At 32.3% G+C, this 18,149-nt stretch overlaps 1 protein-coding gene across 1 annotated transcript; it reads left to right on the forward strand.

Annotated features, from left to right (window-relative positions):
• Positions 1-2,913: 2,913 nt before the first annotated feature.
• Positions 2,914-12,917, forward strand: LOC110100120 (mitochondrial phosphate carrier protein 3, mitochondrial). The gene is made up of 6 exons (XM_020827538.2): positions 2,914-3,268; positions 3,508-3,869; positions 3,956-3,999; positions 12,048-12,262; positions 12,354-12,478; positions 12,572-12,917. Exons 1-6 carry the CDS (start codon positions 2,960-2,962, stop codon positions 12,645-12,647), a joined length of 1,131 nt encoding a protein of 376 aa, XP_020683197.1. The 5' UTR covers positions 2,914-2,959; the 3' UTR covers positions 12,648-12,917.
• Positions 12,918-18,149: the final 5,232 nt, after the last annotated feature.

Consider the following 18,149-nt stretch of genomic DNA (forward strand, 5'->3'; position numbering starts at 1 on the left):
TTCCCATCTTTCTAGCTAGTGTATTGCTTTGATACCATATATAATAGTCCAAACTCTTAATTATCTAGATATTGTCTGCCTTGACCTAAAGGCCTCACGATTTTATCATGTAGAATAACTAACCAGTAGGTCACTCATCATAGTAGGATTTCTTTGACATGAACACGCTTAACTACATAGTTTCTTAATGAAATTTCAACCATTATACCAAAAAATATCTTGATATTTAAGAGTTTAGCTTATTTACTTAAGGAATTTCATAATGACAATGTAAAGACTCGCATGCTATTGATGCATACCATTGTTTATAAGACGAATGCACTTTATTGATGCACACCATCACATATAAGGTCAATACATATCTTTAATGCATGCCATCACTTATAAGGTTGATGTATGCCACTTATACCAAGGTTGACGCATGTTATCTTCATCACATCTCATCACTCACAACATTGATGCATGTCATCGCCAATAAAACATTTGTACACTATTAACACTAACATTAGTTTAGCATTTAACAATAAGATTTTATTGAAATTATTGTTTTATGGTCTCCTTTATTCAAAGGAGAACAACCAAACAGATTATAAATGACATTTTAAAGATAAATACAATGGCTCAAGGATCCTTTAACTTCCAATATTGAATACATCTTATATAGTTCATTTCTAATATACTATATCAACATCTCCCTTAATTATGGGAAATCATTTCAATTAGGTCAAATCCCATGATTTTTTTTCCTTTTTTGAGTTTTGAACGTAAAAGTATTAATGTCTCTTGTAACCTTCATTTATATGTATACATGTTAGATCTTTGAACATAGTTGTGATATTAAACTCTCTCATTTTATTATCACAAAGTTTCTTGCACACAAGAGTGACATCGTCTACACACAATAATTATAATCTTGTAAAACCTTGAAAGGTCATTTATGTTAACATCTCAAGCACAATTATGATGGAACAAACCCTTTACCATCTACATGATTATTAATTTAAGAGAGCCAACTTAAAATTTGTGGTAGGGGCCATTTGTGGTGGTTGGGGCGCGACGAACTTAATTACAATTTTAAAAAGATGGCATTCTAGGCATGATAACCTATTAGTCATCCAGTATTTCATCTATTATATGGAAAGCAATTCAAGACTACATGTAAACTTAACTATAACATCTATAGGATGTTCATGTTAACATCTTAGACATGGTCATGATCCAATAAGTCCTGTTTCCAATATATTTCTATGCATCCAAAGGAACCCTGATGATAAATATCTTTCTTTAATCTTCTTGTAGATATGACAAGTTTTATAAAAAAATTTAAAGTGAATCTTTAACCTTACATACAATCCTTAAATGGACTTTTTCCCATTCGACAAAGTCATAACCATGACCTCAAAATGGTAGCAGTAGTAGTCTAAAGCAAACTAATTTTCATCTTTTAATTAATGATGTACTTGACATTCACCTCTTCCCAATCAAGATACAATCCATTTGGGGGGATTCTATTTGATCAATTCCATAATGATTAGTGTCATTAAGTAACACTTTAATAAATAACAACAAATATCTTAAAAATCTTTGATGAATTTCTTTCAACCTACTTTACAAATGGTAACATCGGTAAGTAACTCTGTGACAAACAACCTTGCTTAAGATAAAAATTCTTTGTGGATTTATCTTAATATCTTATGCTACTAGTTAATGTTTAGGACAAATTGATTATGAACTCGTGACTATTGTCACTTGACTATTATTTCTCATCCACTGTTATCTAATCATCATTGCCCAATGATGGTTCCGTAACTACCATTGCCAAATTACAATCTTCAGATCATTATTGCATGATTATGATCTCCTTACCACTTTTACTTGAATATAGTCTTCTATACATTATCACTTGACAACTATCACTAGATTACATCGATGCCTGTTGACTTTGTTGCTTATTATCGCCAAGAGTGTTAGAGTGCAATATCGTCTATAAGGCTGATACATGATGTTGATGCACACCATATCCTCTAAGGTTGATGCACATCATAACTTAAAAGACTATTGTATGCTGAAGTCAACTTCAAGGCCAATGCATGCTAACTTCATCACATATCATCACTCATAATATCAATGTGTAATATTGCCAATAAGGCCTCTACATGATATCTACTTCAACTCTAATATAGAATTCAACATTAAGATTATACTAAACATATTTTTTATTTATAGTCTCATATGCTCGAAGGAGAAAAATCCCTTCTGAAAATAACTCCAATGCCTTAAGAATCCTCTAACTTCCACCATATATCATCCACAATTCATGTTGTCTACATAATATCAAAACTTGCCTCACTTATGAAGAATGACATCATTGCAACATACAACTTATATTTATGGAATCATTTCAATTGTGCCATTTTTCACGTAAAAACATAAGTGCTTATTGTAATATTCTTTTATCTATGTATAAGTTGGATATTTATAAAAAAAGTTAAATTGTCTCATTTATATAAGAAATATTCTGATATAACTTTTTTAAATGTGCCTATATAGAATTATAGCAATTAAATCTCATCAATTAATAATAATAATAATAATAATAATATTGTTATAATTTAAAAATTAAAATATTTTATAAATAAATATCCAGCCCGCTTTGCAGAGGGACTCGGCTGGACTTGCCCGAACCAGCTCGATTCCCCGTTACCCTAGGAAACATGGTTGCTTTATTTGCGCTTCTTGCTATTATGTTCATAACAGCAAAAATATCAGATTGCCACGTGTCCTTCATTTATTTGTTGTTCTAACATTTGTGCAAATAACATTCTTCCACGTCGGATATAATAGCCATCCCCCTTCGGCGGTCAAACAGCGGATCAGCAATCTATTATATTACATTTTGTCACGCTATTAAACCGAACACGATCCCCCCATCGCACAAAGGAGAAGGTTCGCAGTCATAATGGCTTTCTCTGATGGTTCCCGCCGCGAAGCCTTCGTGCCCTCCTTTCTCTACTCGCCGGCGATTAGATCCTCCGGCCTCGAATGGATACTCTCGCGGAGCCAAAGCTCTCCAGTGGCGAAAGCAGCCCCCTCGAGCCGACCGCCCTCTCCCGCCGCTTTCCTCGCCGAAGCTCCGAGCGAGCCCGCAAAGAAAATCGAGATGTACAGCCCGGCCTTTTACGCCGCATGTACCGCTGGAGGCATCCTCAGCTGCGGTCTCACCCACACGGCCGTCACCCCTCTCGATCTTGTTAAGTGCAACATGCAGGTCAGCAACTCAGCTTCCCCTGCCATTGTTAGGAATACCTGCGCCTTGATCTTGTGCTATAGGTGGCCTTGCAACGATTTGATATCCTATATACGTTGCTTATTCCTCGGATCTGGACTTTTTGGACTCCTCTCTCACTTCGCTCGTTGAATATTAATTTTTAATCTATATATTTGTTTGGATATGAAGGATATATGTTTTTTGTCTACTTCTCTTACCAAATTGTGCTTGATCGGTAGATTGATCCAGCGAAATATAAGAGCATCACCTCTGGATTTGGAGTTCTGCTAAAGGAGCAAGGGGCCAGGGGGTTTTTCAGAGGTTGGGTACCGACCTTAATCGGTTACAGCGCTCAGGGAGCTTGCAAATTTGGCTTTTACGAATACTTCAAGAAATATTATGCGGACATTGCTGGGCCTGAGTATGCAGCCAAATATAAGACGTTGATTTATCTTGCTGGTTCTGCATCCGCCGAATTCATTGCCGATATAGCTCTCTGCCCGTTTGAGGCGGTTAAAGTGCGGGTCCAGACGCAACCGGGGTTTGCCCGTGGCATGAGTGATGGGTTCCCGAAGTTTGTCAAATCTGAAGGTGCCTTGGGGTATGTTCCTATAGCAATTCACATTCATGTTTTGATTTTTTTCTTCTGCGTTCTGTTGAAATTTTACTTGTGTATGTGCTTAACAGACTTTACAAAGGGCTTGTTCCGCTGTGGGGTCGTCAGATTCCATGTAAGATTCAAACGCTCGTTATCCTTCTCCCTAAACCTTGAACTACTAATATATATTATTGGATTATTATCTCCTTATGAAATCATGTTATTTTTTCATTTTTGTTGGTCTTCTACTGTATTACGGATTCAGCTTTTTTGGTTTGGTTGTTTTTTTAGAGATTTTTGTGTTTTTTCATGGTATTTACTGTATTTTTTGAACTTTTTGCTCTATGAATTTTAACGCTGGTAAACAACCTGAAGTAAATATTGACCCAATTGAGGACCTTGTTATTAGGTCATTAGCACAGGGTCTTGTTCAACGTATTCATTATATGGTCAATCATAACTTATTATTTATTCATTATCATCATCCTTATTCTTCACTTGGGATAATTTTTTGATTGTTTTTTTTGTCGTAGGAAAATCAACCCACAAGAAGTAGTTTTTGTTTGGATTAAAAAAACTATAAAGCTTTTTCTCAGCCCTTTCTAAAATTTGCTTAAGGGTCCGCTTGGTTGCAAGCATTTGTTGTGTAAAGTATAGAATACTGGGGATTTAAATTTTGGGTGAATGCCAAATTCATTAAAAATGTAAATTCGGGTGAATTCCTTATACACCGTAAATATGAAATTTCACTGGCTGCCGCTGTTGTCTTCTACTACCTCCGATTGGTGAAGTATTTTAAATATTGGTTTTACTTTGTAAGCAATCAAGCATAACAGATTAAACTCTTAAATTACTTTTACAAGCAACTAAACATTGGTAAAGTTTTTCAAATACATGATTTTATTTTAAATTATATTTTGTTACATTGGATTTCCAAATACATACAACCAAATGGCTTCTAAGATTTTTTTTTTTTGGGAAAGATAATATAATATGAGAATGATAAAGTAGATTTTAAAAGTTTTGACATTATAAATAGAAAGCCAAAAGCCGCCCCAAACAAAAGCCTGTCCTAGCTATTCTGTTTCATTTATAAATTCTCCCCCCTTTCTTTCATTCATGTGTAGTGCTAATGAGGTTTTAACTTTTAATTCTATCTAGTCCAACATTTTTTTATTCAACTTTTGGCCACATTACATTTAGCTACTTCTTTTTGTCCACATTAGTTCATTCCATTGGCTTTATTGGTTAATGTTTTGCATTGCATTTTACATGCTTAATCGAACAATGTTGATTTTCATTGCTTTATATCTATTAAGCGTTACTCTGCACTCTTAATTATTTGTTGCTCTTTTCTTTTTAGTTTTACCATTCATTCATTTTAATATTCTCTTTATCACCACACTTAGCTGGGCTTCTAGGGGATTTTTTGTTGTCCAACACTTGGATCCATATTGCATATTTAGTTTTATTACGCTTTTATAGAATTTATCTTCAGTGTTCATGATGCTTTCTTAACAAATACTAATCTTGATGCATTTCTTGTTTGGAGAGCGCCACTTTGTTTCAACTCTACAAGTTATGTATTGCCTATGTTAAGTTATTTTATATATAGATTTATTGTACATAAATCTATCACAAATAGGTTTATTGCTGTTCCAGCCATGTGATCTAATAGTGTTTAAATTCACATCACTTTATTTGCTTATTAAGTTTTTTTTTTTTGTTGTTTCGTTCTGACTTTTAAGGCCCTTATAATTTAGAAAGTTTCTTGGTTCCAGCTTTCACTGAAGAATAGGTCTTATATTGTATAATTATTTCATTTTCTAATAACATATAATAATGTGCCTCATTTTGGATATCTTTTGGAAATATCTCCACAAGTACTTCAAGAGATATATTTTCAACTTTGTTTATAATTTTGCTATGATTGAAAAATCTTTGATCACTCAAAATTTTAATGCAATCAATGATGCAAGCGTATCTTTATTATGAAATGAATTTCATCCATAATACCCTCCAAATTAATTCTATTGTATTTATCATATACCTTTATATGATCAATGACTGACTTATGAGTATTCTCTTCATTGCTCTTTATATTTTCTCATTAATTTTCAAATAGAAATAATTTTCTTAGTAGGTTTTCCTTGCATATAGTTTAATTAATATTTTTAGTTATTTTATTTATCACAATTAAATTCATCATCATCAACATTAATGTTATCCCAACTATCCAAGATTGTCTATATGAATGCTCATTTGTTCCAATTGAGCGTTATAAAATATTTTAATTTTTTTTTTACTCAGAAAAAATTATCTAGTTTAATTTTCATTTAACCTTTTTTTTTTCTTCGTAAGACTTTGGCATTAATTTATATCCTTGTTTGGGTGCCTTTTATCCTATATTCTATATTATATCCAAATCGCTTAATTTATTTTTTTCAATACTAAATCATCAATGTTATTATTATCCTTATAATATAATCATTTTGCAATCCATCCTTATGGTTTTACTTGACATCTATCGTAACGTTTTCATATGCCATGCTCAATTTGGTTAATGTTGATTTTTGTAAGCACTTAACACTTGGATCCAAAGAATATAGTCAACTTAATTGTACTTCATATTATTTATTTTAGTCTCCTTGATATTCTTCTAGTGTATAAATGTATAATACTTAAGAGATATTTCTCATTTTAACCACCTTGTCTTAATCTTAAAAATTATATCTTCATTTATATCCTGATTCTTATGCATGATAGATCCATGATACTTGAATCTATTTCTGTTAGATAACACTTCTCTTCTAGTAACATTGATCGTTAATTTTTAACATTATAGTCACTAAAATCTTATGTCGTCTAAACTTTTAATTCTATTAATCCCATAAATTTTTATTTCCAAATATTTTTATAGTTAAATTCTCCTATAGTTATCATTATACCTCAACATCTCATGTGTCAGTTTTAAGTACTTCTTTAGTCATCTGGCATATTCTTAAATTTTAGGATCTTACTAAAAAGTATTCTGTCTAAATTATTTCAATATCTCTTATAATACTCCAGACTCCATAGATATCTCATGAAGTTCGAATTACTTTACTTGCATCTTTATCAAAATTTGTTCAACTTCACATTTTTGAATCAATCTATCATGTGCTTCATTATTTATTCATATTTGCTTTTGTAAAATAATCTTTTATTTAAAATCCTCATTTAATGGTTTCTTAAAATAATATTTTCATCTTTCATTAGTATCATCTTCTTTAATTAATATATTCTTACCTTTACTACCTATTATATCAGTTTTGATTAAAAGTCTTGATCTCTTTTCTAATTCCTTAATTTCTCTCTCTCTCTCTCTCTCTCTCTCTCTATATATATATATATATATATATACTTTAATCCAATAATTATCTTACTGTACAAATTATTATATATATATTTTGGCTTTCCTTACCATCTCTGCCAAATTTCTCTCATCTATGTATCAGATGTTCTCACTGGAATTGTGCGAGGCCTCAAGGCGAGCCTCATATTGTACAATTTTAAACAATGATCTACATCGTTAGGCTGTTTTGATGATGTGGCGGGCTGTTTTGGATAGGATTTGAATAGATAAATGCTTTTTTATTGGTTTTTATATGAGATAGAAATAAGTGGAGAAACTTTGTTGAGATACTATGAAAAGTTGGGGTTAAAATTTCCAAACCTAATTTGAGGTGACAAGTTAATTATTATGGTTGGACAGTGTTCGTTGAAAGACGAACTGGTGATAGGGAAATTTCCTTTATATAAAGTAGAGACTCTTGGAGGATGGTGGGGAGTTGAAATTCATGATGGGAAGTGTGAGGAAATGAAGGAAATTTAAGAAGAACGAAGAAAACCTTAAAGTTTGATATAGCTTAATGATGGAGTTAGCAGCGAAGTTAAGGTTATCAGAACTTTTTGGTTTCTTCAAATTTGATGCAGGGGCTTATTGTTGATATTAATTTAAGTTAAACAATGCTGCTCTTACAATTTGATGATCGCTTTAAAGAGAGTTTTGATTGCTATTGAACAATTTTGGAATGTGAATAGAAAAGAGAATAGGATGAAAAGGCCTAAGGAAGGGTGGTGAAAAAAGTTTCCAACTTGGAGAGTGAGAAACATAGGACTGTCCAAAATCTATTTAAAAAATTCTTGATTCAATTTATGCTTTACTAATTACTGCTTATATTGCCACTATTGATGACGTCTTTTATGTTTAATAACTAAAAACTTCATAACAAATATGATAATGATAAATGTATCCAAACATCATGAAGAGACAATGGTTCAAAAAAGAAAAAAAAGGTACAAGGTATGTATGTATGTATATAGCTGTTTACACTACTTTTCTGAACGTTACTCCATATAATGAAAGTAGAAATATGTAAAGCATGAGGGTTTATTTTAGTGTTTCCTAAGTTTATTTTATTCCCATGTATAACATTAAATTTGCCGGTCAACAAAATTATGATCAGAACTTCATATTTTTCAAGTTGGCATTATATACTTGAGTTGTAGATCACAATGGAATCTTTTACTTGTTTTTGATGATGTTAAGGAAGAATTTCTAGATTCCTTGAGTAGAAGGGGATGCTGACAAGAGTTCTCATACACCATTTGAAGGAGGTGTCATTAGAGTATATGTTGACTTGACCAGTGTTTTTATTATTTTCTTTTTTTTTATTATTTTTATTCTTCTCTTTTGTGGAGAACTGAGAGTTGTCTAGAGGGAAACGCGGGGGGGGCGAGGTGGTGACTGAAGTACTGTTGTCATTCTTTTTAATTGGAAGGGTTTCTTTAGTTGCCATGATAGGAGAGAAGGAAGGTCATGCATTGGGTTCATATTGAATGAGATAATTAAAGTTTTGGGACATATAGAGAATGTGGAAAGGTGGAAAAGCATCTTAAATGGTTTTATATGACATTAAAAAAATTTGGTAAAGTTTATTGAGATATTGAGAATAGTTAAGATTAAAAATTTCAAACCTAATTTGATTTGGCATGTAGTTAATTTTTATGATTGGATGGCTTTAACTGAAAGATGAGATGTTAATATGAAATTTCATTTAGGTGAAGCTTAGGCTTGCTGTTGGGATGGTAGGGAGTTGAAATTCATGTTCAGGAGTGTGAGAATGTGAAGGAAAATTCTGGAGTAAGAAAACCAGAAAATTTGATATACCTTATTACCTTGACAAAGGATTTTAGGTTTCTTCATACTTTGATGCATGGCTTATTTTTGATTTATATGAAGAAAAAAAATGCTCTTCTCTTTACAATTTGATGATCACTTTAAAGAGAGATTTGATTGCAAATGAACAATTTTAGAAGGTAGATAGAAAAGAGAATAGTACTGCTAAATAGGCATTCAAAAGGGAGGTGAAAAGCTAAGATGGCAAGGAGAAAGAGGGGACTGCCTAAAATCTCTAGGCAAAAAAATGTAATTCAATTATGCTTAAGATGATAATTACATGTTTTATGCCAATATTGATGATATTGTCTCTTATGCTTAGTAACTAATAACTTTATAGCTAATATGATAATGATAAATTTATCCGAACATAGTAAGGACATAATGGTTCTAAAGAAATAATAAAATTATGAAGGATCATGAAGTCATTACTGTTGGTAATCATATTTGGCAATGGATTTTATTGTGGGTGGCCCTAATTGATCTATTGATAGTTTGGTAACATGAAATTCTAGGGACTGTTTGCCGTTGCATGATTTATTCAAAGGCACTCAAGTTTCATTCATATAAATATGAAACCTTGATCCCTAGCTTTTAAATGAGGTCCACCCAGTAGACGTAGAATAATGGTACTTGGTTGATCCAAGTTTATTTTATTTATGCTTTATAAAATTTTGGGGAAGTTCATTTGATATTTTTTGCCTGTATTTTTGATGAAATTCTCCTATAAAACACTCCTAACTAGGTTGTATTTTTTTTGCTCCTCATGAATAGCATGGAATTTTTGTACTTGATAAAAAGGAATTTGATGCTGCCTTAATGCCATGATCCTAAATCAATGCAAGATTTAGATGATATCCAACTCCGATGATCTCAATTATTTGTTCTTTGCATCTTTCATTGATCATATTAAAGCTCGTATCTGCATCATCAATTATAAATGTGCAATCATACTCTTAGCTTTCTATCTTTAAATTATTCCCATGGTTTGGTTTTTGACACCATTTAACTAATTGCCAAATGTGTTATTTCCTAAATTCAATCGAAGAGTATTATGAAAAGACTCAATAAACCTTCTTCCCTTTGTAGTTATTAAATTTTTTTTTGACTTGTTAAATTCTTCTAGCCCGTCATTCTTCTTCTTTTTGTTTTTCTTTAATTAATGTTTGAGAGAGTAAAATATGAAGTAGCAAAATGTATTATGCTATACCTTTAGGTGGTGCTTTTTCCCATTTTACTTCTCTCAATTCATTGTAATATTATACTGTGAAAGGGTTTCTTTGATCTTTTGGATAATTTCCTTCGATTTCTCTCAGATTGTTTTTCTATTTCAAGTTTTCAACTTTCCTGTATTGCACACTCTCATTATTGCACATTTTTTTTAATTGAAATGTGATTATTGAGATTTCATATGTGCATATATTAACTTGTCCTCTATGCTTGAGTTTTCTACCTTCGAATATGGATTTGCTTTCTAATGAAGTGCGCTACAAGATAATGCTATGTTGTTTCTTCTTTGATTAATAATAATTAAAATTTAAAGACTATCTTTTGATTTTTTTGAATTGTTTGCATCGACTAGTGTGATGAATGTATGTTATGGTCTAGGATTTCCTAACATAAATCTGTGATGGTATGCTTTCATAAATCCTTAATTTAGAAAACTATTTGCTTCTTTAGATGAACTTGAAAATTGGAAGATTTTGAGACATGATAATTTTGTGATTATCTATAAAAAATAACATAATTTAAAGCATTAAAGCCATGTGTTTGATTGTAAATCAAGTCACAATCTAAAATCTACTTTTTTCCACTAAAATCGACAAATTCAAACACAGACGCAAATCAATAAATAGAAATTAGAGATTAAAAAAGAAAGAGTTATCATGAAATAGTGGAGTTAGGTCTCACGCTAAAGGAGATAACTTCTTTTAGTATTTACAATTCCCACTCACACTAGGAGAAAGCTAGAAAGAATTATACAAAATAAAAAAATTAGTTTGAATCAAAGTAGATGTGACCAGTTAAAGAATGAGGGATGGAAGCAATGTGAAGTGAGAGATAGTATGAGTATGAGGCATCAAAAAGCATTTTCGAGAAGCTACTAGCACTAATAATAAAAACCTGTCAAAATCTTATAAGAAATAGTGGGGTAGTGAGCTTGAAGAGAAGAACTATCAAGAAGCAACTAGCTCTAGCGAAGAGAATGGAGAATCAATGAGCAATGACTTAATCATTAGGTGACACAACAAGGAGTAAATGATCGTGTCTAGTTATTATGACACATGTTGAACCAAACTTTGAAATCTAAAGTTGGATTTCGCTCTGAGCAAGATCAGAGCGCTTAGAGCTACAACATGACAAGAAAAGCGGTGCAACACGTGTGTTTTGTGTCAATAATATTTTAACCCATTTTTTCTTCAACTGAATTATGAAATTGTGTTCTTGAACCATGTTCTGATATTTGTTTTGGTAATAAATTCTGGAACGCATTTAAGAACAGCTCGGGTTTTGGAATTGAAATGGCATACTGTTTTTACTAATGCGCTTTTCCAAACTGTTCTTGCTGGCTTACGCTTTCTTTTGTAATACTATCAGCTGATCTGCTTTTAAAAATCACTACGTGCATTAAAAAACTTTGCTTATTGATTATGCTTGCTGTTTAAAGACTTTCTGACCTGACTACACTCTTCAAACTTATTTTTTTCTGCGAGAGTGATTTTATATTTTATAGCTTAGCTCAGTAATGGTAAAATTATGAAAAGGAATCATATGTGCCCCTAATATTAATGAAAAGAAAATTATCTTTGAATTTTCTGCATTTTGGCTTTTTAAATTTTTTTTGCTGCATTTCATGAAATTCCATGCCCGATATCCCACATTTTTATTTCAGATGGTGGGATTAGAGGTAATTGCCTTGGAATATGCTAACTGATGTGGATTGTTGAATAAATTTTCAGACACAATGATGAAATTTGCTTCATTTGAGACCATAGTGGAGTTGCTATACAAGAATGTTATTCCCACTCCAAAGGATCAATGCAGCAAGCCCTTTCAGCTTGGTGTGAGCTTTGCAGGTGGCTACATTGCTGGGGTCTTCTGTGCTATCGTATCTCACCCAGCTGACAATCTCGTCTCTTTCCTCAACAATGCAAAGGGAGCTACAGTTGGTGATGTAAGTTTATCTATGATTCTTTTCTATCAAACTCTCTTTATTTCCCTGAACTCTTTAACTGATTGTTGATTCTCACTTTGATTTGTCTTAGGCTGTGAGTAAACTTGGATTGTGGGGCCTTTTCACCCGTGGACTTCCGCTTAGGATTGTCATGATCGGTACATTGACTGGTGCACAATGGGGAATCTACGATGCCTTCAAAGTTTTTGTCGGCCTGTATGGATTTGTTCAGCGAACGGCTATTAAATTTTCAATGTATTTTCTTTTATTTTATAGCCCGCTCTTATGCGTATTGTTTGTTATTTTCAGGCCAACAACCGGTGGAGTTGCTCCTGCTCCTGCTCCTGTTGCTACACCTGAACTCGCCAAGTTGAGCAGCAGCTGAGCTGCTAATTGGTTTGATTCTTTTGCGGTATTTCATTATGAGACTTCTATGGATGAGATGACAAAAGCCCTTTTTGATATTGGGGTTTATAACATATTAAACTTACCTTTTCGGGCTTAGTTCTTTCTGTATTATTGTTTTGAAGGGTGTTTTTGCTTTCATCCTTCTAATAAAGCGCAGAAACAATTCCATCTATATCAGCTGGAAGTATAAATGCCATATGCTGCCTCTGATATTATTTGCTTCATAACCGACCCCCTATGTTGTTTTTGCAGAAACACCTATAATTTGCTTTCTACCACTAATACTTGATTGTCTTTTTTTAAATTTCAAACCTCTGACCTGTCTAAAGTAATATCTTGCTGTTAGTGGCAATGCCGTTGTGAGCTTTGGCTCCCACTATAAGATTATGGATCCCATGCCTAATATACATGACTTTGGAATATGACTTTTATCATATTAATAAGATTTTTATACCCTTGTATGCCATTAATCCTGTAGCGCTCGAGCCTCAGTTCAAATCTATCAATATGGGATCAAAGGTCAAGCTCATGTTACATAGTTTTGGTACTTAAGCTCATTTAGTGAAATCTCAGAGTTTCTTACCCTGTAATTTCCCCTTTTTTTTCTTCTAACAATACTTTTAGTTAGATGTAATATAATTCAAGGATAATTTTAGATTCAATAATTTTCAGAGGTGCGATGAGTGTCGAGCATGTAACAAATTAGAAGAGTATTTCTCGAAGCAGATTTGTAGAATAGGGAGGACTTAGTGAATATGGAGAATCACTAGCAATTTATCACTAAATGATAACTTGTAAAGTTTGAAGAAAGAATAACTTGAATAATCCAAGGAGTGGTAGAACGAATGTCGAGTTTGACTCCTTGAGTATGATTGCTAACATGATCTTTTGATTATGTGGTAAGAAGAAGATGACTTGTTAAAGTTAGAGCATTTCCATCAACATCGATCATAGATGAAACCTTTTGTTCAATAATGATGATTCGACTTCCTCTTATTTTTGAGAAATGAAGAGGGTTGAGAAGATAAGGCCGTAGTTGATACATGTTTTTTGCAAAGAAATTACAAAAGTGAAGTCCTTCAACAAATGCTACAGTCATTCTAAAGAATGATTCGGATTTTGGTAAGGGTAAAGAGGTGATCTTCGAAGCTAAAGTTCTATCTTATAAAACGAATTTTGTTGAAAGCGTAGAACAACGAAATAATAATTTTGAGGTATCATCTTCTTATGGTACTAAACTAGAAGTTAATGGATTCTCTAAATCTGTTGATTTTAATGAGCATTATAGAGTTGGAGGAATTTCAGCTTCTTATGCGCAGATTGTTCTAAATTCAATTTCATGTATAAAAGATGATTGCAAGCCTGATTCCTTTGAAAAGGGAATAATTAATCATGATTCTTCGGATAAGGAGAATGTTTTGTTATCATTTACGAAGTCGGATTCGTTAAATGTTGGTGAGAAGGTTCCTGAAGATTTGAATGAAATTGATGCTAGTAAGGCAAATGGATAACATAATGCTTGGAGGAAAGCCCCGAACATCAAGATAGTTAATCCGGAAACAATTATTGAAATGTCAGAAGATGGTGTCTGTTAAATTGCATTTTGAGAATGTAAAATCAAATATTCATAAACTTCAAAATTCGGTAGTTATCAAGGTGTTTGGAAACATCATTCCTATTTCAATGAATAGTTTTGAATTGCGATAGCAGTGGAGTCAATTTGGTTCTTTTCACATTATGAATTTAGGAATGGAATGGTTGCTTTGTTCATTTCATTCAGCTAAAGTTAAAGATGTTGTTCTTAGCAGAGGACCTTGGTTTGTGGTTGGACATATAATTGGTAAGTAAAGTTGGAGTCTAGATTTTTCACCTCTATCCATAAAGAATTTATTTTCGCCTGTGGATCTGATTGCCTCATTTCTCGTTGTTCTGTTGGAATGAAACTAATCTTGCGAGAATAGCTTCTAAGGTTGAAACACTTATTTATTTGGATGGCAATATGTTTAACTGGGGTAGAAAAGAATTCACAAGAGTATGTGTTTGTATTAATCTTGAAGATTGACTTCCACGAGGAGTTTGGGTTGAACAAAATTCTGGATTTTTTTTTCAAAAAATACAATATGAGAAAATTTCTTCACTTTGCTATAATTGTGGTCGGATGGGACACAATCAACAAAATTGCAATAAATATGATAATTTTCAGAATGAGTCTTCTTTATCTAATGGAAAATTGGATAAAGTTGTTACTGCTGATCGTGTAACTGATGTGAATCAAGATATAAAAAAAGATGTTATAAAACCTGATTCAAATTCTGCTTTGTATGCTGATAACTATGGGCCGTGGATTCATGTTAATAATGGAAGGAAAAAAATTATTCATCCAATAGAGCTAAAGTTGTAGCTCAGTTTGACAAAAATTCAGTGAAGACCAAAGGGGTGTTGTATAAACCTGTTGCTGTAAATTCAGTTTCTCTTGAAGGTGATAAAATTAAGTCTGTTTCTAACATACTTCTGCTGTTTCTGAAGAATATCCAGTTGCTGATTCTTTCAAAAGTGATGATGTGATTTCAAAATCACATTCAATAGAAGATGGTAATCTGGTTGTTGAAAATGCTGATTGAGAAGATCTTAACAAGATGGAGACAAAAGAGTGAACTTCAACTTTAAAAGCTCCAGATGTTACTGACGTTTCAGTTAATGAACATATTTATGATATGGGTACTGTTGAATATTCTGCTGCTGATGTAGAATTAGAAAATTCTGAAGTTAAGAAAGTCCAAAATACTACAATTGAAGAGGTTTTGGATAAAAGTTCAATCAAGTGCGCCAATAGAAGATAACGCTGAAGATATTCCAAAGAAGTTGAAGGTATCAAACTCATCCTTCAAAACTATTAATGGTAATTCTATTTCTGTTATTGCTTCTTCAAGGATAATTTGAGTGGAATTGAATTTTTGCATGCTATTAATAATAAGAATCATTCGTCTTCAAAATCTGATCAACAGAAGAAACAAATTAAAAAAAGAATTAAGTTTGTATGGTCTTATTAAGGACAGTCTTAGAGGTAGAAGTGAAGAATATCATGAAGGTGCTGGGGCCTCTTCCTCATTGATTTCTTAAATGTCTTCGTTGCTTTTTTTAGAATTGTAGGGGAGCAAAGAAAAGAGAAGTTTCTCATTATTTGAGAAGTTTGGTTTTAGATAATGGTGTTTTCTTTATTGGTCTTATGGAAACTAAATTAGATTCCATGGATATTAATGAAATTAGAAGGATTATTGGTATGAATTGAGATTTTTTCATGTTAATGCTAGATGAACTTTTGGTGGTATTCTTGCATTGTGGAAAAAATAATATTTCTTCATTCACTATTTTAAATTCTTCTAATCAATGTATCATTGGTAATTTAAAAGCTCCTAATGGCATTATCTGGACGATAGCCATTGTTTAGGGAAATAAAGATTTGCATGAAAGAAGAAACTTGTGGAATATGTTAGAAGCCTATACAACTAATGATAATTCTTGCATTATTGGAGGAGATTTTGATTGTGTTCTCTTCAAAGTAGAAAAAAGGTGGCAAAAGATTCATGTTCTCCTAAGGGCCGCAAGAGATGAAGGATTTTTTATCTAGAAATGATTATCATGACATTGGTTTCATTGGGCCTAAATATACTTGGTGTAACAATAAAGAAAGTCTTACTCGTATTTGGGAGAGATTTGACAGAATGTCTAAATTTTAAAGTATTATCTCATATTCCTTTTGTGGTTATCAAGCATTTACCAAGAGTCGCTTCTGATCATTTTCCTCTTCTTATTAATCTTTTCAATTCGATGATCTATAATCAGAAATCTATCAGATTTGAGAATGTATGGTGTTCTTATGAAGCTTCTAGAGGTGTGGTTATGAATGCTTGGAGGAAAAAATATTTTGGAACTGCAGAAGAAAAGTAAGTAGGTCCCTTAAAAATTTGTTCTCATGGAGCAAAAATAATTTGAAAGAGCTTAGTAAATTAAAGTGTGATTTGCAAAATGAAATTATAGCATTACAAGGAGAGGAAAGCATAAATGGTATGAACTCGAACAAGTTGCTTGTGTTGAGGAAGAAAATTCAAAAGTTGAATTGTACTCTTACTAGACTTTCAATGTGGTGGAGACAACATTTTAAATTTCAATGGTTGGAAGGAGCTTCTATCTGTTGTTATGAAGATAAACAATAATAAATCTCTAGGAAATGATGGAGTTAATGCTTGTTTTTTTTTTAAATTCTTCTGGAATATTGTAAATATTGAATTGTGGAATGCTGTTGAGAATTTTTTTAATCCTTGAATTATGCCTGATAGTTGGAAAAAAACATTGGTTGTATTGATTCCTAAAGTTCCTAATGCATCATATGCGACTAAGTTAAAACCTATAAGCTTATGTCAAACTATCTATAAAATGGTGGTGGGTATGATCTTGAATAGATTGAAGGAGTGTCTTCCCAGGATTATTTTAGAACAAGGAGTGTTTGTACCAGGAAGAAATATTTTTGAAAACTGTCTTTTGGCTCATGAGATTGTAAATAAATTTAAATTCTCAAAAGCTTATCAGGGATATATGTTACTTAAACTTGATATGGAACAAGCATATGATAACATGTCTAGGAAAATTTTAAAGCAGATTTTATATGCTATGAGATTCCCGGAGAAGATTAGTAACTTAATTATCCAATATATAAGCTATTAGAAATCCTCTATTATATAAATGGAAGGAAGAGTAATTGGATAAATGCTGAATGTGGGTTCAGACAAGGATGCTCATTATCTCTTTATCTTTTTATTATTTGTTCTGAGCTACTATCTAAAGTAATACATGATAGAGGCGGTGATCTTGAGATATGAATTGCTCCAAATACTACAAAGGTTTCTCATATGTTATTTGCTGATGATGTTCTATTAGTGTCTGAAGCTTCTTGGAATAATGCAAAGCTCATTATTAAAATCTTGACGGATTACTGTGCTTGGACTGGACAAAAGATTGATGTTTAGAAATCTATGGTTTTGTATGGAAAATATGTTACTAGAAGAAGGAAAAGAAAGTTTAATAAAATTCTTTCTTACCGATAAATTGCTGAAATCACTAATCTTGGTGTGAAGATGGCCCCAAGAAGGTTAAAAGCTGCAAATTATCAGTTTGTATTGAATAAGGCAATGGAGAAGCTCAATATGTGGGGATCTCGTTCAATGTCTTTGGCTGGAAGGTTTTTGTTGATTAAAATTGTATATTTTTCTCTTCCTTCATTCATTATGACTCACTCTTTGGTGCATAGGAGTGTTATTTATGATGTTGATAGATTTTGTAGGAGTTTCTTATGGCATAAGGAACAAGGAAGATATGGTTTGCATTATATATCTTGGAATACTCTTTATACTTCAATTAATCAAGGTGGTCTTGGTATTCAATGGGCTGCTGATAGACAAGGTCCGTTAAGAGCTCGTATAAC

The sequence above is a fragment of the Dendrobium catenatum genome, unplaced genomic scaffold (genome assembly GCF_001605985.2).
Source record: "Dendrobium catenatum unplaced genomic scaffold, ASM160598v2 fragScaff_scaffold_822, whole genome shotgun sequence".
In the NCBI taxonomy this organism is placed as follows: Eukaryota; Viridiplantae; Streptophyta; class Magnoliopsida; order Asparagales; family Orchidaceae; genus Dendrobium; species Dendrobium catenatum.

What these genes read in the sequence shown, in the direction of transcription:
- LOC110100120 (XM_020827538.2), top strand. Translation starts at nt 2,960, where the DNA reads ATGGCTTTCTCTGATGGTTCCCGCCGCGAAGCCTTCGTGCCCTCCTTT. An exon ending in AAATCTGAAGGTGCCTTGGG is followed by an intron (nt 3,870 to 3,955) that starts GTATGTTCCTAT and finishes TGTGCTTAACAG; the next exon opens with ACTTTACAAAGGGCTTGTTC. An exon ending in AGGGAGCTACAGTTGGTGAT is followed by an intron (nt 12,263 to 12,353) that starts GTAAGTTTATCT and finishes GATTTGTCTTAG; the next exon opens with GCTGTGAGTAAACTTGGATT.